This window comes from Tenrec ecaudatus, chromosome 11, assembly GCF_050624435.1.
Source record: "Tenrec ecaudatus isolate mTenEca1 chromosome 11, mTenEca1.hap1, whole genome shotgun sequence".
In the NCBI taxonomy this organism is placed as follows: Eukaryota; Metazoa; Chordata; class Mammalia; order Afrosoricida; family Tenrecidae; genus Tenrec; species Tenrec ecaudatus.
Window position 1 is genome coordinate 12116606 of NC_134540.1, and position 20872 is coordinate 12137477.

The following is a 20872-nucleotide window of genomic DNA, read 5'->3' on the forward strand; positions in this document are numbered from 1 at the left end:
CTTTTTATCGCTGGCACATGAGAATACTCAACTTTTATCCTTTAGGCTCCACTCCAGGATTAAAGAAAATCCACGAGTGCTGTGTACTTAAGAAAACTCTAGGTGTGACATGGCACAAAACTTAAAAGGCTGAGATGGCAAAAACCAAACCTCTGTCCGAGTTGCTTCTGACACATGGTGGCCCCACATACCGTTTCCAAGGCTGAACCACTCCCAGGGCCGCTGGTGGACTTTGAGGTTACAGCAGTCCACTTGGCTGACAGCACCACCAGGGCTTAAGGGAAGGATTTGGGAGCTGACATAAGAGACAGCCCATTCTATCTCAAACTTTAACAGGTTTTTCTTACTCTGTCCTTATTAGAAAATTAAGTTCCAAATGTATCCTCCCTAAGGTCCAAGATTTCACTTTTCAGAGCTTCCACATTCCTTCTCAGCCTAAGCTTCTAAAGGAGTGTGTGTTCTAATAACTCCTTCTCTGCCCAGGCTGCTCACATCTAACCATGATTCTGGGACAAAAGGAAGTGCATTTACAAACTCACACATGTAGTTGCCCTGACCAAGGCAACCTTTTGTCTTGCCCAGAAGGCTATGAAATCCGATCGAATACTTATACATGATTTAATTTAGTTGTAGAAGCCTATTCTCAGCCCTCATGAAATTGGAAAGCACAGTTCTCACCCACCTTAATGTACTGGGGCTCCACACTGAGAAAATAATATGAAAAAGACCAGCATTGTATTTTATTGAGAAAACGAGGGGCGGGGGGGAAAGGCAGTGTTAGGATATAAAGTAAACTTGGCTGTGAAATGTGTAATACCAGGTGACAATTATAATTTGTACAAGTTGGCTTGATTTGTGTTGGAAAATCTGTCTTGAAGGAAGGACCTAAGAGCTCCGACCTGCACACCATCCATCGATGGAGTGACCGTCCACAGAAGCACACGGTGCCCTCGGATGCAGCAGCCAGGGCTCTAAGGCACAGGTGGGATATAGGCTTTTCCAAATATTCAAGAAAACGGCTTGGTGGATTCCGAGAGTATGGATAAAAGTGTACAGTAACATTTCTCCTTCAGGGCTGGTGCCCGGGTTTACAACTTAGATTCAAAGAGTACCTACCATCTAGCTACTTTTGCTAAGAACCCCTCAAATTTGAAGTTACTGTCCATTCCAACCTTTGTTCTAGGAAACCCACACTCACTGCCATGGCGTCAACTTCGACTCACGAGGGCCTTGCCGGATGGAGTGGAGCGGTCCCTGGGATTTCCAGGACTAACTCTTGGTGGGACTAGAAAGTCCTGTTCATCCGCAGAGCAACTGATTTTGACCGGCTGAATTTGAGGTAGCAGCCCAGCATGTACCCATTCTGTCAACAGGCTCCTCTCTGAATCCATAGCAACACGAATCCAATCCCACGGTGCCCTACTGTATGTTACACCCACCCGGGTCCTCCGCTCCCGCATACCCAGTCATTATGCAAGGGCAGCAATTCCACTATGCATCTTGAATGTAATATGCTTCCCTTGATGTAAGCAAATAAAAACTGTACATTCCTCTCACTCCTGCCTCATTTCTGTTGCTATTCTCCCCTCCCCCTCCCACCAGAAAATTCTCCAGGGCTAGTAGGGAACTAAAATTTGATAAAGATTTCTTCTTTAATTTCCTAAATAGACTTCGTGTAGCATTCCACATTGTGGAAAACTGGGATACAGTTTAGACACTACACCACCGAGAAGGTAGGACACGGGTGAGGAAACCCATCTTTGTAAGTACTTAAGAATCCCTTAGGACAACCATGTCCCAGCTTACAGCCTCCAGCAGATGACAGGTGTGGAACTGCAAGAGGTTGACAGATGCCAGAAGAATTCCAAGTGCTTGAGAGGGAGTATGTAAGATTGGCTCTGGAAAGACCTATCCTTGGGTCACCGCAACTGCACTCTGTAGGCACCTATTAGCAACTTTACCTAGTGTAAGGAAAAAACAACACATGTCAGTACAGAAGTGGAGGAAAGAAGGCAAAACACAACCTACACAGGGCTTCGTCCCAGCTTGATTGATGTGGTTTGGTCAGTGCCCTACTGAAAGATGGTCAGCCACTGGTCAGCCACTGTACTTTGTGTGCTGTGCTTCAGTCTTGTGGGAGGCACCACCGCAAGTTTCGTACTTGGCCAGCGTCTGATATGCAAGAGATTTGGTTGCTATGGAAAGTATAAGCTGCCCTTGTTTCTGTGTCTGAACCCTTGAACTGGTTCAAAACCCTGAGTAAATATCAAATCCTTGAAGTGCCCTGTGCGGATGTCACAGGTTTGATCGGACAGTGTTTCTTCTGCTACATAAAGGATTGCTATGGGTCAGAATTGACTTAGAAGTCTTCATTTATGTCTGACCATGAATTAGACCCAGAAAAACATGTAGATTGATTCACCTATCATTGCTAACTTGGGGTGTACTTTTCTTGAGGACAGACCCTTCTCAAGAGACTAACATTCTTGAAGTGTTTTTCTAATGGTGACAAATAGAAGGAAGGTGTTTTCACCTTAGCAGAGGGTGCTTCTGATAACCTTAGGAAGAGTTTATTGTGGCCGGCAACAGGGCTGAATGAATAAACAAAATGACTGTCCTAGAACAGAAAGAAACCAAGAAATAATGTCAGTATTTTTCCATGAACTTTGGCCTTACATTACCATCTTATAATACCTGATACCTTTAAGACTCAGATGATTTCGAAGCATGTCACCCAAACATTACAAAATATATTTGATCTTTGCTAGCCAATATACTGTGGTTTCTTAATTTTTCCTCAATTCACTAGAAAGATGCAAATATCCCCCCGTGAAACCTTGTAAACTTTTTATCTGGAGAGCCAGTACCCCGAGAAATGTTTATGACGAGTCTGTAAGCAACTACACAACAGCAGGAGTGTTAAACCATGTCCACATCTGGAGAGCCAGGATCCAGAGAGCTCTGTGTGACGAACATGTACGCAGAATGTTAAACATGCTCACACCCAGTTAACTTGAGTTCAGCTTAGGGAAAGAACCCTCACCGCAGCAAAGTTCTATGTGGAAACACCGTTCACATAGCCACTTGTATGTGAAAAGTGAAACGATCACGGACTTTCCACAAGCTTTCTGACGGCCCCTCATCATCAGATAAGCAGAGACACAATCAATCAGCACCAGTAAAGTGCTTCAACTTAGGTACCAGAAGCATGAATAGATTTACTTTGTAAATTTTCCTTAAATGAACGTCATGCTATTTTTGGTAACCACAGAAGCTTACATTTTAAAGACCCAGGGCACTCATGACGCTGACTCGGCATCCCTCGGGGGCACTGACGTGGTGGTGAGTTTTGAGTCAGTGTCATGACCTGGATCGTAACCGATTTGGAATATGGATGATTTTGTGGTTATAAGAAATAAAGTGCCTGGTTTCCAATATCATGCCTTTCCCCACTACTCTAGTAAGCGTAATTTAAGGTTAAAATTTTTTGATTTCTGTTGACATCGTTCAGGATAATCTTATGATTACTGATTGCAACTGGCTTACTGAATTTTAATGACTGTTTCCATAACAACGGATTTAAAACAATTATTTTGTACTTTTGATTATAATATAGTAATTTACAGTATTGAGCTATAAAAAAAAATCTTACCAGAAAAATGGGGAGTTGAAATTTATCATTTAAAACTACGGCGTGTACACTGCATGGTCCACAGAGCCGAGCAATGACTTCTTTACCAATAAAGTTTGCGTGGAAAATAAACAGTAGGATACCAGAACCTGAGGAAGGGAGAAAGATATATTTTATTAAAGAGCCTGAGATAAGGGATCTGTCATAAGATGGACATTTATTTATTAGCACAGAAAGTGCACACCAAGACCTCATGCCGTACAGGCCATCAAAGACTAAATGGGACCCTTGGGGACGGTGAGTGCATGCTAAAATAGGAAGGACAACTCGGAAAAGGTGAGAACGGATGCGTACCTCCCAGAAGAAAGTAGCCCGTGTTACTGAACGGCACGTGCAGAAACGTGAGTTTGCTTTGCGCCGTACGTGTTCTCAACAACAAAATGTGACAGACGTGTAATAAGCTCAGTGATGTTTCTGGTCAACCAGCTAGTGGCCTAGGCCAGCCAGCAAGGGCTGACTGAACAATGTACACGGTTCCTGGTGTCCTTGGAGGAAAAATGCGTGGAAACTACTGAACGGGAACCTAGAAGTGCTTTGTAAACCTCCCCCCTGAAAACACTGGAAAGCAAAGACTAGCTGTCCTTAACAGAATTGTCAGGCATGACGCCCTAGCTAAGGCACCCTGGGGCACAGTGGTCCAGTGCTAAGCTTGGGTGGTAGTTCAAACCCACTCAGCACATCTTATTCGTGGTTTCCATAGATTCCTGTGTTGCCAAAACAATCCTGTGGGTCCCTGAGCAACTTCTGAAGGGGGCATGGGCATTTCTAACCAGAAGAGCCAGGCTTCCTGCCTTTAGGTAGAGTCAAGGTCAGCTGCACTTTTCACAGGATCCTGGCTCCTACTGAACTCGTGTGCCTCCTTGGGGAGGTAGCTGCTGGTGTTACACAGAGCCTGGGAAGTAAGTAGCTCTGATGTCTCCTTCTCTTAGTAAAACTTACTGCAGAGCAAGATAGACATGACTGAATTATTTCCAAAAGGGCATGTTAATCCAGTGACTAAGCAATTATAAAAGTCATGAAAAACGTTGATCACCTTCTAAAACATTGATATTGTCATGGAATTTCATTGAGCTTTCCTTAGATTCAAAGATAAATTTCAACAACAAAAAAGTCTCAAGACTCAACTTATGTAAATATTATCCTTCTTTCCCACTTGATCCTTAGTGGTTGTCCCCGGTGCTCTGTGGGACCTCCCGGGTTACTGCCACAGCCGCTTAGCTCTCAGGGCAGCTCTGCTTTTAAGGAGTTCACACCATTATGTATAACGGCATTTCCTTTGGGTTTTCTTCAAAGACAGGTTCTGTGTAAATATCAGTTCATTTTTATACTGTCATGTTTCGGAGAGAAAGCACAGGTTTACCTTCAGGTATGTTCTGTGGAGGCTTATAATTGAATTCTGTTGAAAAATCTGGACCCTCACAGAGACGATGACAAGCTATTGGAAAAACCGGTTCTAGTAGAACAAGACGTGCTTCAAAGTAATCTCTTATTGTCTCTTCTGCTACTCTTGAGAGTCTAATAAAAAAGTACAGAAGAATCTTCAGTGTTAACGCGGACATGAACCATGATCCATAAATCTATTCTACTAGTGAACGTGAGGCTGTCTCTGACCAACCCTTACAATCAAGGCAACCCTGCTTCCTCTCTAGCACTCACCACCTGACAGACTAGGCTCTTAGTGTCCAGCTCCCTAAATGGAGTTGACTTTCAAGAAGGGAAGGTCTTTCTCCTGCTTCCCATTTCCACAGCCTCAAGAACAGGGCCTGAAAGACTGGGTGCTTGGTACATACTTGGTGAGTGAAAAATCAGGAAGGAGAATCTGTGGAGAAATCAACTAGAGAAGGTTTGCCAGGCACATGCAAGTCTCTTTCAGTGCTTACTGAGCGAGACCACACTCATCAGTGCCATCTGGGGACATCCGGTCTGAGCATTAACGTCCGGGTGCAGGCAGCCGCTTAGGGCCACTTCAGGACGGGTCCAGGGCCCCAGGAACCCCGCTGTTCACTCGTGTGAACACGGGCTTTGAGAGGAAGCAGCAAAGACTTGTTCTCCTATCCAGCATCCACTGTCTCTTCTACTAGAAACCTGACCGGGTTCCAGGGGGCAACTTGACCTCCTGAAATAGGGGCTTCCCCAGGCCTCTGGCAGCCGAGCGCACCTCTGCCTGGGACTGGTCCTGAGGCACCCGACAGGCCTGGCTGGGTGAGGCTTCCAGCGGGGCTGGTAGAGTGAGCGGGGCCCGGGCACGCGCCTTTTTCAGATTTTGCGGTTTGTCTCTCAATCTCTGCTGAGAATGCAAATTCTGGGTCTGGAACTGGAGTAACCGCCTCATGGACAGGTCAAAGGCATCATATCCCAGGTGTGGAGGGTCAGGAAGAACAGAGCGACGACACCTGAAGGGGACCACCCTCCATGCCCTGTGCTGACGACTGTCCAGCCCCTCTTGCTGCAGCTAGTGTTTCTGAGGATTCATGTGTGACACAAAGATAGCAAAGTACCAGGTGTGGAGAAGGAGCTTAAAATAAAAAGAAATACCGTAGACACTCGAGTATAAGTCAACCCGAATATCAGCCAAAGGCACCTAATTTTATCACAAAAACTGCAGAAAAATGCTGAAAAACTTGGCTTGTACATGAGTATTTATGAATACTGTAGAATTCAGTTGAAGCAGGATGAACAATTACATGTGTTGAAAGCATAAGGAGCCCTGGTAGTGGGCCATGGACTATATAAAGTCAGAGGTTCGAACCCAACAAGAGGAAGAAAGGTGAGGCTGGTTGTTCCAATAGAGTTACAGGGTTCTGAGCTAGAATGACTGGGTGGCAGTGGTGATTTTTTGCTTTCTGGTAGTCAAATTAAGAGCAAAATTCAGATGTTATCTTACATATATAGTACATTGTGTACTATATACATATATAGTATATAGTATGAAAGTTGTAAGGCCTCAGTGATTTTCAGAAAAAAAAAAACAAACAAAAAAAACCTTGAAAGTTAAAACCCAAAACATTGCCACGGAGTCTGCCTCCTAGCAGTCCCACAGGACAGGGCAGCGGGCTCCGCAAGGTTGGCGAGGCCATAAATCTTTATGAAAATCAACTGACGACCTTTCAATTAGCAGCCCAACGTGTGCATTTACATTCACACCTCTGCTGTGAACAGAACCCACCAGGACTTATCCTGGACCACCTTTCTCTGAGCAGTTACAGACAGGTTGTGCCAGTATAACGTGTTCAAACAGAGATGACTGTCTGTGATTTGATTGGTTCCTTTCACTTCCTACTCACGTTTCCAAGTGGTTCTTCAGCAGATCATACACCAGCACGTTGTTACTCTGCTTAGCAAAATGCAGTGCATTGTTCTGGTGCTTGGACAGAATGTTACAGTCGGCTCCACACTCGATCACAAGCCGCACGATGTCCGAGTTTCCCCGTTTACAGGCCTGTGTCAGGAAGAAGGGTGAGGATTATATAAAGGGGAACTCTTCGTTGAGTACCAATCCGTGTTTGTCCCTTTCTCCACACCCCAGCCTGGGCGCGCTCTGTGAAGACAGGGTGAACACGGAGTCCTGGCCACACCATCCAGAACTCTCGCCTTAAGCTGGGTGCTTCATCTGCACGATATTTTACTTCTCAGAATTGCTTTATAGAGAAACCATTTGTGGATATTCCATCACCCTCTCCGCTGATACGATGCCTCAGCCAGCAGGCAGCCAAAGGATATAGCCACACTGTGACTGAGAATAAAACCTGCTGCCCCACGCAGTTGGATATGCCATGATGGGTCTTAGAGGGAAACGAAATCACCTCTCGGGGCCACAAAAATGTTTCTAGCAGCTGCTTTCATGGAGGGCTATTTAAGCATAAATACAAACTCAGGACTTCTAAGTTGGGAGTCATGGCCGAGTTCAAAGACCATTTGGGAATTAAAAACGCCCAGGCCTGCGGTTCCATTTTTGTCACTGTCAGTCACGTGTCAGTCTTTCAATTCTTTTGCCACTCACGTTTTCCATTTCCCAGAGCACGTGGCAGTTGGACTAAAGACAAACTGCTGTTGGGTGCTCTCTGGTCAGTTCCAACCCACGGTCACCAGAACGCTGGCTGGTCCTGGCATCCGCGCAAACATTCAGGGCCGTGCTGGAGCCCGAGGTGTCCAAAGTACATTAAGAGGGGTCTCACCATTCTTGCCTCTCAGAAGCACGCTGGCTTTACTGCTTCCAAGACACACCAGTTTGTCCTTGTAGCAGGTTAGCCATCTTTGGTACTTTCAATATTCTTTTCCAGCACTACAATTCAAACCATCAACAATTCTTGGTCTTCCTTATTCAGTATCCAACTTTTTCAATTGCTGATGAGGCAATGGAAAATCCCATGGTTTTGGTCAGACTTCAGTCACCTCCTTGCTGTTCTGTACTCTTAAAGAAGTCTTATGCTGCAGATTTATCTACTGCGGTGCATCTTGTGATCTCCTCACTGCTGCTGCCTCGAGTCTTGATTGGGATCCAAAGGAAACAACTTCCCCTTTTCTCCGTTGATCCCGGTGTCCCACATTGGTCCCGTTGTGAGGATTGAGACACAATCCATACAGAAGGCTGCAATCCTTGGTCCTCCCTCAGCAAATGCTTCAAGTCCTCCAGCACACAAGGTTGTCATCTGCACATCACAGGTTAAGAAGCCTTACTCTAATCCTGACGCCACACTCTTCACAGAATCTAGCTTCGCTGAGGATTTGCTCCGCATACGATTGAACAAGTGCGGTGAGAGCATGCAGCCCCCGTCGCACACCTTTCCTGATTTTCAACCATGTTCCCTTGTTCCGTGCCCACAAGTGCCTCGTGACGCGTGCGCGAGTTCTGAAGGAGCATGATGCAGTGGTCTGGAATGCCCTTGCTTCTCAAGGTTCACCACGGTTTGTGACAATCCACACTGCCCAATGCTTGGCACAGTCAATCAAACACAAAACATGTTCCTGCTGTCTGTTCGGAAACACTGTCAGAGCCAGTGCTGAAAGAAGACTCGCTGTATTTGAATTATGGTGTTGGTGAAGAATACTCAACGTACGGCCAACAGTCAGAAGAACAAACATCTGTTTTGGAAGAAGTACAGCTTGATTTTGCCCAGAAGCGAGGATGGCGAGACATCGTTAGCGTACTTTGGACACGTTATGCGAAGCGCGCAGTCCCAGGAAAGGCACCGCGCTCGGGAAAGTAAAGGCTCAGCCCAAAGCAGGAAGACCTTCAAGAGAGACGGCAGCGGCTGCACAGGCGGGCTCAGGACCAGAGCGAGCAAGCACAGCTTGAAGGGGCCAGCAGTGCTGGTGAGCCCGTCCTGCGGAGTAACAGCAGCAGCAACAGCGACAGATAAGGCCCAGGACCGGGCTCTGCTCCAAAGTGCAGTGTCACTCACGAAGGGCGGCCAAGAAAAGTTCCTTTAGATTCCTCTCTGCGTGTGACCGGGGACTTGCCTGGACATGCTGTGTCCTAACTGCACCTAGGTGCAGGACACTACACGTGCTTATTGGTAAATGAGTGGGGGGTGGGGGTCTCAAAGCCGAGGCTAATCTAAAACTACCCACTCAGGGAAAGTTAACTACAGGGGTGGGGTGGGGTGGGGTGTGTGTTTTAGATGTTGTATCAAGTGAAGAATTTACCAACTTCGAAGGTAATGAAAATTCAGTACGTCTCTTTCAGTCACCAGTCTTGGCACATATGAAGGCAGTGGGCTCCTTTCTGTGTCATTAACATCCAGTCGTGCTCTGTGCCTTTTAGCTCCCTCAAGTACCCCACCCTCAAGAACTTCTCTGCTTTCAATGGCCCAGCTGAGCCATTCACCACCAAGCTTGCCCGGAGGCCCAGCTCCATCTCCTTTTATGCACTGTCCAGGCACAGGATGGCTTGTTGACCTGTCTCGTTCTCCTGCTAGTCCGTGAGCTACTGGAGTCCACAGGTGGCCTTGTTCCTCATCAGATGCCGAGTGCCCAGCACAAACCAAACAAAAGCTCACGGTCACTGAGTCGATGCGGACTCATAGCGACCCTATAGGACAGGGTAGAACTGCCCCTCTGAGTTTCCAAGACTGTAACTCCTTACAGGAGTAGAAAGCCTGTATTTCTCCCGAAGCCCAGCACAAAGGGAGGCAAGTGCAGTTCCTACCATGAACGCCTGCTCCATGCAATGTATTTACCTTCATGAGCGCAGTCTCCCCATTGCTCTGCTGGGCATTTACAAAAGCTCCTGCTTCCAAAAGAATAGCCACTGTTGTCAGAAAGTTCTATTAAAAACAAACAAAAACACTAAGTCGAATTCCTAGAAGTCTTTAAAAGATGATTTAAAATATTGTTAGACTAGCAGGTTGCTGAATAGATTATTTCCATTTTCCACTGTGATTTTGCTGTAAGCATGTGCTGGTACTGTGAATGGGGCCCTCCTCAGAGCTCCTGGGCTCTAAGGCCCACCCTCTCGGGCAGCAAGTTCAACCTGGACCACAGTCACTGGTTTCAATATAAGAGTCTCTGTGGCTAGGGCCTCTGAAGAGAGAGTAAATGGGAACATTTTAGTTAAGTTATTGAACAAAGGAAGCCTCAATATCTTTAGTGATTTCATATAAATCACTTGCAATGAGAAATCCCTTTTTTGATAATTCAATTACACCGTCCCACTGTGGCTGAAAGCATCCACTCATTACAAGTCATTGAACAACTGAAATGTCAATGACACAGTAAGGGATGGTATGACCTCACTCCCCACCCCTATTATGTTCCCCTCGGCTTTTTCCACCGTGAGGCATTCCCTTACAAACTGTGACAAAGGACACACTGTCCAGCCCCGACCTTCTCAGCTGCGTGAATCAGAGCCGTCGTCCCATTCTTCTGCCTCCCGTTAACCTTGGCTCCTTTCTTGATGAGCAGCCTCAGGAGGTCATCTTGCTCTCTGGCTGCTGCCAACATCACTAGAGTCATTCCACTTGGATCCTTTGTTATTCAGGGACATTAATGAGAAAATACGTTAATAATCAGGAAAAAAACCCAGAACTAAGCTTCTTCACCCAGAACGTCAATTTGAAATCAACTATATTGATTTAAGCATCTACTAAACTTTTAAACTATTCTAGTCAACCCTCAGAAATGAATGACCTTTACAGCTTTTACCATATACAAATATCACCTTAAAGTCGTACGGTTCTAATGTCTACAGTCCTAAAAGCACACCGGAAGCTTGCATGACAAAGGCTAACACCAAAGGCACTGACCTTATTTTTACAGAAAAAAAATATACGTTGTCAACATTGTTTGTGTAAAAACATGCACCCGACCCTGTGAGGTCTTTGCCTAAGTGCTGCTGTCACAGGTTATTTTTGGAGGGTGCTAGGAAATGCCTCTCGGGAGGCTGTGCGCGCTCCACAGACCGGGAAGGCGGCATTATTTACATGAAAACCCCGCTCTTCTCTCACACTCCAGGTCAAATGGGGTTTGGCTATGTCACGTTACAAAATGGAAAATGGCTAGCTCATTACATAACTGCCAAACCACAAAGAATCATGGCCCAGCCACCATGACAATAAACCCAGTCATCACCACCGATATCATCTCGCCTCATGCCTTCATGTTCATTACGCCCAGACGTATACCATTAATGGGCAAAATAGAAAGCTCTTTTAACTACTCACCTAAATGTGAAATACAGGGTAACAAGAGTGGATGAGTCAGAGGTAGGGGTACAAATGACATCATTACATAAATCCCAAACCACTGAAATCATGGGCCAGCCAAGTGACTCACAGCTTAACTATCACACACCATACCCAAAAAGTAGATCAATAACCTAAATATGAGAAAAGCAAAAAACTTTGAAACCAGACTTCATAAAAATGAAATATTTGTGTAAACAGGACTTCAGCAGAAGTGGAGAGACAACCTAGACACTAGAAGAAAATGTCAGGTGGACAGTCCCTCTTGGTGGGTCCTCACAGAACGGACGATAAATCCAGGGTGCAATGTGGTACTGATGAACTGCATAACTATCCTCTAGTTCTTTAAGACTTCCTCCCCTTACTATGGTGGTCCATAGGTGATATACCTCATTAGTCATTAGTCATGTTAGATTTGTGTATGTTCATTTGTTCATTGAAGATCACTCAGTACATGGTAGTCAAGATAGATGACCCTCCAAGACATGGACAGGAGTGATGGTTCTGGGAGGATATGGGAGAAAATGGGGAGGAGAGAGTAGATAGTACTGATGATTGTATTAGGCCCACCCAATGGGATTGGACAAAAGAACCGTATGGGAAGGGAAAGGACCTATTGGGATGAGTAAGATATGTCAATGAAAATATTATTCGAGAAAAAAAATTCCAGTAGCAATTGAAAGATGTATTCTGGATTGAAGTATTGTTCTACAAAAATGTATGTTAAAAAAAGTCATCTCTGCTAATGAAAAGGTTATCTTTGTTATGCTAATGAAATAAGACTACACTATGGTGTCTGTATATCTTGGAAGGATCTGAAATGACAAGACGTATTTTAAAATATGTCCCAGGGTATTTCCCTCCCATCAGTCAATTCTGAGGCATAGTGACTCTGTAGCAGTGGTTCTCAACCTTCCTCATGCTGCGACCCTTAAATACAGTTCTTCATGTGGTAGTGACCCCTAACCATGAAATTATTTTTGTTGCTAACTTCATAACTCTAATTTTGCTACTGTTATGAATTGTAATGTGATAGGCAGGTGGTATTTTCATTGTTACAAATTGAACATGATTAAAGCAGTGATTAATCACAAAAACCATGATATATTGTAAAATGTTGATTTTTAATGACAAATAAATGAAATGTTGTCTTGAAGCATGGTGTAGCATGGGTAACAGTCTTCATGCTGGGTACTCGTTTGTGGCCGTATGTGCATGTGGATGGACCCGCCTGGAGATGGATACAGGAGCGGTGCCTTGGTTCCTAAGACCATTGGAAATAATGTGCTTTCTGATGGTGTTAGGTGAACCTTGTAAAAGGGTTATTCGGTTCCCAAAGGGACGGCAACCCACAGGATGAGAACCGCTGCTCTATAGGGTGGTGTGGTGGTTATGAAGTGGGGTACTAACCATAAGGTCACCAGTTCAAAACCACCAGCCTCAGGAGAAAGATAAGGCTTTTACTCCTGAAAAGAGTTAGTTCCAGGAGCCCACGGGAAGTCCTATTGGGTCACTCTGAGTTGGAATAGACTTGATGGTGAGTTTGGTTTGGTGTGTGTATCTTGGGCCACTGTCTTTTGAGAGTGGAGATTAAACAAGCAAACAGAGCAGAGATGTGAGAAGATGGATGCCAAGATACATGAATTTCCTCCAGAGTCAATCGAGAGAGAAAGCTTTCCCGTCTCTATAGCTGGCACCCCAGCCTCCTGCGTTATAAGGAAGACGTGTTTGTTGCAGCCATCTATTTGTGGGATTGGTCACAGCAGCACTGTGTAACAAGGGCAGATGGGTAACGGCAAAAAACGACTACAGAAATTTTATGTTTTTCAAACAGCCAGCGATTCAAACAACAGATAAAAATCAAAGATAAGTAATAACCTGACCAGGTGGTAATTTTGAGGGGCTAGAATTACAGGACTAAAATTTTCTTCCTTATATATTTTTATACTGTTTGACTTTTATAAAGTTAAAGTATCTAACTTTATACTTAGGGGAAAAAAAGAAAAATTAAATTGAACTTGTTTAGAAGAGCTAATTTTCAACTTCCTTTTATGAGATTATTCAAACACCTTACCTCTTGGTCCAGGTTATATTCTTCGCTTGAATTAAGTGCAACCTTAACAGTAATGTAGTCCCCATTTTTCACAGCCTCCCTCAATACATCTAAAATTAAAGAAAAGATAAATTAGGCTTTATATATCTAGAGTTGTGCAAAGGATTCCTAGAATTTTCAAACCACTCACTACTTGGAACTGCATCGACGGAAGTGAAATTCTCATCTTCTCCATCAAGATGCTTCTGAAAACCATCCGGTTTCATCCACTCCAGCTGCAAGTCCATGCCCAGACTCAGGATGTGTTGTTTGCCATCTGAAACACACGAGTCCTACTAAGGGAATTGGTTCTAGACTATCCGAGCTGCTGCTTATTACAATTGTAGTGTCTTGATCAAAACTTTTGCCACTTTTAGCCAAGTCTTTTCTTTGAGAAAATCCTGATTTGGAGTGGAGGCAATATGCACTCTCCACATTTCAGTACTTCAAACGGTAACAAAGTGAAATAAATATTTGTAGTCTATGACTACATAGCTCTACGGAAGGGAGAAATCACAGATTCTCAAAGGAAAATTCTATGTAAATCTCCCATTCCTTTTTCCCTCTTTGATCATTATACTCAGTGCTATCAAAATCAACTCTGACTCATAAACATGGTAATCCTTACACATAAAGGAACCCCGGTGGTAGAGTGGGCTACGTAGTGGGCTGCTAACCGGAAAGTTGGCTGTTTGAAACCACCGCTGCTCCTTGGGAGAAAGATGAAGCTTTTTACTCCTGTAAAGATGGTCAGTCTCCGAAACTCACAGGGGCAGTTCTACCGTGTCCTACAGGATCGCTATGAGTTGGAATCGACTCGATGGCAGTTTTGTTATATTGTACTTGCCTAGGACTTTGTCGATTTCATTCCATTTACAATTTTTTAGCAAGACATTGCACATGCCAAATGTATTAACATTAATTTCATTATCAGTAAAAAAAGGTATTGTACACACCATTCTTTTTAATCTATATACAATCTCTCTATATATTTAAAATAATAAGCTTTTATTCCAATCTTGACCCAGTAATCATGATAGTTGTTTGTCTATTTTGTTAATCTTTCCAAGGAAGCAACTCTGACTTGGTTCTCACGCCCTTACTCCATCTACTCTAAGACCCTAAGAGCAAAAGTATTTGGCTCCATCATCTTGACAACCAATCTCCTCCCCCTGGCCCAACTATTTTGGGAATGGCTCCAATTTCCTGTAAGCTCACCAAATGCATCAAAAAAGTATGTTTTATCTAGTCTGTCAGGTTCTGAAATACTTCAAAAATTCTCTTCAAATTATTCCTCACAATTCATAAGACACATTAAATCTTACAGGATTTGCCTTTATTGTTCTGTCCTACTTATAAGTTGACTACTGCTACTCCTCCTCCTCCTCATTGCCATGGAGTGAATGCTGACTCACAGTGGGCCCTGGGGGTTCCCGAGACAGGACCTGCTGATGGGAGTACAAAGCCCAGTCTCTCCCACAGAGAGCTGCTGACCATGTGGACCCCTCCAATGGGTAAGCCTGCCACCAGGGCTCCTCCTCAGCCTGCACTTCTTGCATATTAACTCATAGCCCCGCCCAACAGCTGTTGTATTTTGTATTTTATACAATTTTCTACCCCACTAGCCAAAGGCTATTGTTCTCAGGACAGCTTTTATAGTCACCTTACATGCTGTTATTTACCACCAAATTACAGAGCAGAATACAGTAAGCATATATTTGATCATTTCTGTGAAATAGAATAAAATATACAACCAGACTGCTTGGCAAGAATAAACAATCAGAAATATTTGTAACGTGCTGAGCACATTACTGTGACTCAGCAATGGTGGTTTAATGTAGACCTCACAGAATGACCTATCTCCAATATAAAAAGTCATTTGTTCAGGATATCCAAATGGAAATTTCTATTTCTTTTTAAATCTTCAGATCAGTATTATACTGGGAGAAGAGTGAGGAGAGTGAAGTGAAATATGATGTATAATCCTGGAAAATGGTACATACGCACCAGAATCCTCATCTGTTTGACAGACGCTGTTCCGACCCTCCTGCTCGTCTTCCGCAGCGATGTATGCCCAAGTGTCCGTTTCATCTCTCGTAGTTTTCTTTTCTTTAGATAACCTGTTTTCCTTGGTTTTGTGGTCGTCTGTGATTTTACAATCCACTGGTATTTCTTCTTTTTTCCAATCATTCTCAGTAAGATCACTTTTTTCTTCCGGTGTTAAATTAAATATATCAAATGCACTTCTGATTTCCTTACCCGCTGGTGCAAAAAATAAGCATGGTAAATAGGAATAACACATTTCTGATATAGTTAATTCAGGTTAGTGTTAGATTTTTTTTAACATTTTATTAGGGGCTCATACAACTCTTATCTCAAGCCATATATATACATATATCAATTGTATAAAGCATATCTGCACATTCTTTGTCCTAATCATTTTCAAAGCATTTGCTCTCCACTTAAGCCCTTTGCATCAGGTCTTCCTTTTTTCCCCCCCTCCCTCCCTGCTCCCTCCTCCCTCATGAGCCCTTGATAATCCACAGATTGTTATTTTGTCATATCTTGCCCTGTCCGGAGTCTCCCTTCCCCCCCTTCTCTGCCGTCCCTCTCCCAGGGAGGAGGTCACATGTGGATCCTTGCAATCGGTTCCCCCTTTCCAACCCACTCACCCTCCACTCTCCCAGCCTCGCCCCTCACACCCCTGGTCCTGAAGGTATCATCCACCCTGGATTCCCTGTGCCTCCAGCTCCCATATGCACCAGTGTACAATCTCTGCCCTATGCAGTCCTGCAAGGTAGAATTCGGATCATGGTAGTTGGGGGGAGGAAGCATCCAGGATCTGGGGGAAAGCTGTGTTCTTCATCAGTACACATTTCTGATATAGTTAATTCAGGTTAGTGTTAGAAAGATTTTTATTGGGGGGGGATTTTAATTTTTTTTACTAAAAATCTGTCTTGACTACAAAAGCATGATCTGACTTATTATCAAATCTACACAGTAGCTCCACTGATCCACTTAAAATTTAGACTTCATATTGGTTGGTCAGTCTCTGGAAAGGCTGTTCGCCAGGGCTTCTGAACTAATCTCACTCAAGGGGGTGACTCAGGATGAGCCTCGTCCGCCCCACAACCGCTAAGACATTCCACTGCTTTTCTGGTGTCTGCTGCAGCCAGCTTTGTACAAAACAGTTTCTGTGGTGAGAGAGCAGAAAGAGCATGATGCCAGGCAGCGATCCTGCAGCCGGTCAAACTCTAAGGTGTGTGAGTTCTCCCCAGCTAAGGGTGAAAGCAGAAGAGCATTGGCAAACCACGAGCTTTGACCAAAAAAAAGGGTGAAACAGTCACAGACGTTCAGCTCAGCGTCCACAGTGCGGCCAGTGACACCAGCTAGCAGCCCTCTACTCTGAAAGGAGGGAACCTCACACTACAAGACTGAACTGTTTCCAGCAGACCAGTGGTCAACTTTTGCTTACAAAAAAAAAAAAGCCAGGATATTTTTATTAATATTTTTTAAGTGAAAAATTATAGGGGGAAAAAAAGCAATCAGAACTTCAAACACAGCTGGAACAATGCGCAGCGGTGGCGGTGCAGGAGAACAGATGTGACGTAGTCATTTCTGTGGTCGGTCCTTGTTGGCTGGTCTCCCAGTGATGGACGCAGCCTCTGTTTGCAAAGGGCCGGGATTGGGTTCTCCCAGCAGCAGCCAATGCGAATGAAGGATCTGGGGCGTCTTCGCACCATCCCAAGGGCTGAGCGGGATGTACTTTTGAAGGAAGAGCAATGCTCAATCCTAAGTGTGACGAACACCGACAAGCAGGAACTTAAGTACTCGGTGAGAGCCGTTGGCTCTGAACCCACGTGGGACCACTCTCTTGCTGAAAGCACTGGTCCCCTGTGGAAGCTGCTCGTGATTACAGCGAGCTGGCTCCGTTCGGCTGCTGGTACTTGCATACTCGGGACTGCCAGTCATCCGTCAACCAGATCAAATTGTAGAATTCTGACAAGTGAGCGTGGCCTGGCAGTTATGGACCAGGTCTACATGGAAGGTGTGACTTTTACTACAAAGGACGTCAGTCGTGAGAGTAGAATTCGCCACTCGATACCAGATTCTGTCACTGATGCCACCCTGTTTAATCCTGGTGCGTCTTCAATGAATGGAATGAAATTGGATGGAACTGACTGGACTGTTCACATCACTCCAGAACCAGAGTTTTCTTACGTTAGCTTTGACCCAAATTTAAGTCAGCTCTAAGATGTGACTGGATGGGGAAAGTCGCAGAAGGCTTCAAGGCAGGGAGATCTGTGACCGCCTTGTTCGTGAGTCAGAGTTCGGTGCTCCACATGCTTTCTTCGCTCCAGACGACGGCAGGCTCTGAGCGTCGTGACGGCCAGAGTGCTGTGTTCAATGGTCACTTTTATCAGGGTGGGCACGGAGCAACCACAGCAGCAGAGTCGATCAAGAAAATTGCAGGACAAAGCAAAACAAAACACAAAAAGAACAAACACAGGTGGCAGCGACTGCTTTCCAGACAGTGATTCTGTGGGCCATGCTTCCCATAACCTCCCCCTGTAGTTCACGGGGTCGCGGGGCACATTGGAAATGCATGCACTCTTTTCTCAAGGAGTCAGCTGGCCTGCGTGGAGGCTCGCTATGTGTTTAGGGATTCTGTGCCACTCTTGTGGTGACACTGAAGTGTGCTTCTAAAGCAGCCTTTTTCTGTATGCAACTTTACAACACTTGTGAAAATCATTCAATTTGGGTTTTGCACACTGTTGTTACTCCTCCAGGTACTACCCCAAGTTTCCCGCAGACGAGGCTTGTGCCCTTACTCGGTGCTGGCCTCAGCTGAACCCTCCAGGCCTATTGATTCAGCTGCTGCCAGAAGTGTACATGCAGCTACCTGTGATTTCAAGAACATATTCTCCACGCATGTTCCTGCCACCAATGCTACTTCACACAGAGGGTTTTTACAACAGTTCATGCTGCAAAGAAAAACACTGTTTTTCATTCACATTAAGAAAAGAAAACCTGTTATACAATTCCAGGTCCACGGCTGGTAGGCTTTCTTTATGGGGTACTGCAAACAGGAACCGGGTGACTAATTTCATTGAAAACTATACGTGTATATGAAAACGTAACTGAAATTCATATACAAGTTACTAGGATGAAGAATAAACTAACCAGTTCTACTTTAAAATACTTTATATCTCCACACAGTAGGCTTACATTTTTGTTCTTGTGAACCCATACGGTCTTTGTTTATTTTTTGGTGTCAGTGGTGGAACGGTCCACCCTTTGTACTTGCAAAGGGTGACCAGAAAGCTACTGTATTTCTCTCGGACATTTATAAAGAGTTATCTTCACCTTGAGAAGAAACAGAGTAAGAATAAATGTCCACTCCCGTGCAGTGTTTAAATCAGTCTACCCGTGCATGTTCCACCGGAGAACTGCTGCTCTCTAGTTTCAATCGCCGGAACTCGCCTCCAGCTCTTGGATTTACAAGATGATCCAGAGGAAAGTTCCCTCAACAGTGGCTTCCAAGGGGTTCTGCTGGGCCACGATGCTAGAGAATCCCATGGGATCGCAAAGGGCTAATTGGAGATAGATTTTCTCAAATGACATCAGCAGAACATAAAACCCGCTCAGAAATCTGGAAACTGCCCCGGTGAGAAAAGGCCCTGAAAAGCGCACCAGGGGATCGTTCGTCACGACGGTGCGCGTGCGCATTCTTGCAGGGTCGGCAGGGCCAGCCACGGGGACTGTGCCGAGAGCCGCTACCTTATCCACCTGACCACCTTGCTCTCGCCTCTCAGATTTCCGTGCTTCCCCAATTTAAAGAGCACTAGAAAATCATGACCCCTCAAGGGGTCAGAATGCCGCTCTGACCCGACACACGTGCACAGGACTCTTCAGGGAAAAGCTAGAGGAAGGAAACACTGCCTTTACACGTGTGCGACTGATGGAGATGTCAGGAGATAAAAGGCTCACATTTCGATGCTTGTGCTTAATAAAAACCTCGGGTTTCATAGTCATACTTTCGACCTACCGTCATATTTATACAAATGAGCCAAAAATGCAACAAATAACCAAAAGTTTTCTCGCATCTACTGTAAAAGAGACATTTATTGATCTTCTATAACTTCTTTTCTCAGTATCTTAACCTGTTCCATCATCACCCTCAGCATGAGGAAAAATAACATAAACTAAGGGGAAAATTAACTACAGGACCTAATACAGATTGTTCTTAATGGAAAGTTCTATGTTTAGACGTACCCAGTAGCATTGCAGGAGATGTGGAGACCAAGCCCCACACACCAGACAACCTCTGAGCAGTTTTACTCTGTCTAACACACAGGGCACCGGAAGGCAGAATCAGCGCACAGTAACAAGTGTGATTTCTGCTTTTGAAACTCAGATAACTAGTTTGGTATAACTTAGCCTATGGCTCCAAATTAATTCGCCATAGCTGAAGATTTCCAGCTCTATGACACTGAAGGTCAGCGACAGTTTTTCTTCAAAATAGATTAAATCCAAAAAACAAAACAAAATAGATTAAATCCAAAAAACAAAAAATAGATTAAATCCGTTGTAAGAAAGACATCAATGTTACTAAATGATAAAATGTTGGCATTCATACTTACTTTTTAATCCTTTTGACTCTTTCCTGCCCTTGTCCTCCTTGTCCAAATCATGCCTTTTCTGATATTTTTCTTTGGGCTCATTCTTTTTAGTCTCTTTCTCCTAAAAGACACAGTAAGACAACCACAATATGGTTAGAAGGTTAATACTGCATATTTCAAACCAAAAAATATAGGTTCATGAGATCACTGATGATTAAATAATTTTTTCACATAAACGGCTTACTCAATCAAGATTATCTATGACTATGTAATATGCAAAATTTCAGTTTCAAAATATAACACACTTCCTCACTTTAAGTATTCATTAAAATAACAACTACCAAAATAAATTTTAGAGATTCACATATAATCCTATCAACAAAACATGAATATTTGTGTTTCCCCAAGCTCCCAATCCTTGTTCTTCTGCAAATATTTTTTTGGTCTGATATTTTTTAAAATTTTGCTTTATATAGATATCATACATAGCTGCATTCTGTGCATGCATGGACTTCTGTATTTAGCTATTTTGTAAGCTAGCTCATTTTTGCTAGCTATTCCACAATTGTAGTGGTGATGTAACAGTCCCTAAGACGATGATACACCCACATTCCCTTAACCAGTTTCTCCAGGACTAACCAGACTCTTTCCATAACTGAAGATGGTACTACCAAGAGTATCTCAGGACCCAGCTAATTTGCCTTTTAAATGGTTTCCTTGAGATGTACGCCCAAGAGTACAATGGGTAAAAATAACCTTCTTTATAGCCCTTGATAATGTATCT

The 20872-nt window shown here is 44.1% G+C and overlaps 1 protein-coding gene and 1 non-coding gene across 2 annotated transcripts in view; both read right to left on the reverse strand.

The window, feature by feature from the left end:
• Positions 1-713: 713 nt before the first annotated feature.
• The window catches only part of MPHOSPH8 (M-phase phosphoprotein 8), a 42171-nt gene continuing 22012 nt past the window's right edge, over positions 714-20872 (reverse strand). The window contains exons 4-14 of the mRNA XM_075562867.1: positions 20110-20209; positions 15473-15727; positions 13617-13742; positions 13448-13536; positions 10517-10657; positions 9871-9957; positions 6976-7130; positions 5052-5206; positions 3653-3780; positions 2534-2617; positions 714-1961 (exon numbers count right to left, since the gene is read on the reverse strand). Coding sequence (XP_075418982.1) covers positions 1920-1961; positions 2534-2617; positions 3653-3780; positions 5052-5206; positions 6976-7130; positions 9871-9957; positions 10517-10657; positions 13448-13536; positions 13617-13742; positions 15473-15727; positions 20110-20209 — 1362 coding nt within the window. The 3' untranslated portion in view covers positions 714-1919. The remainder of the gene's footprint in view (positions 1962-2533; positions 2618-3652; positions 3781-5051; positions 5207-6975; positions 7131-9870; positions 9958-10516; positions 10658-13447; positions 13537-13616; positions 13743-15472; positions 15728-20109; positions 20210-20872) is intronic.
• LOC142462044 (small Cajal body-specific RNA 24) lies at positions 18736-18865 on the reverse strand. Its single transcript, XR_012787190.1, has one exon.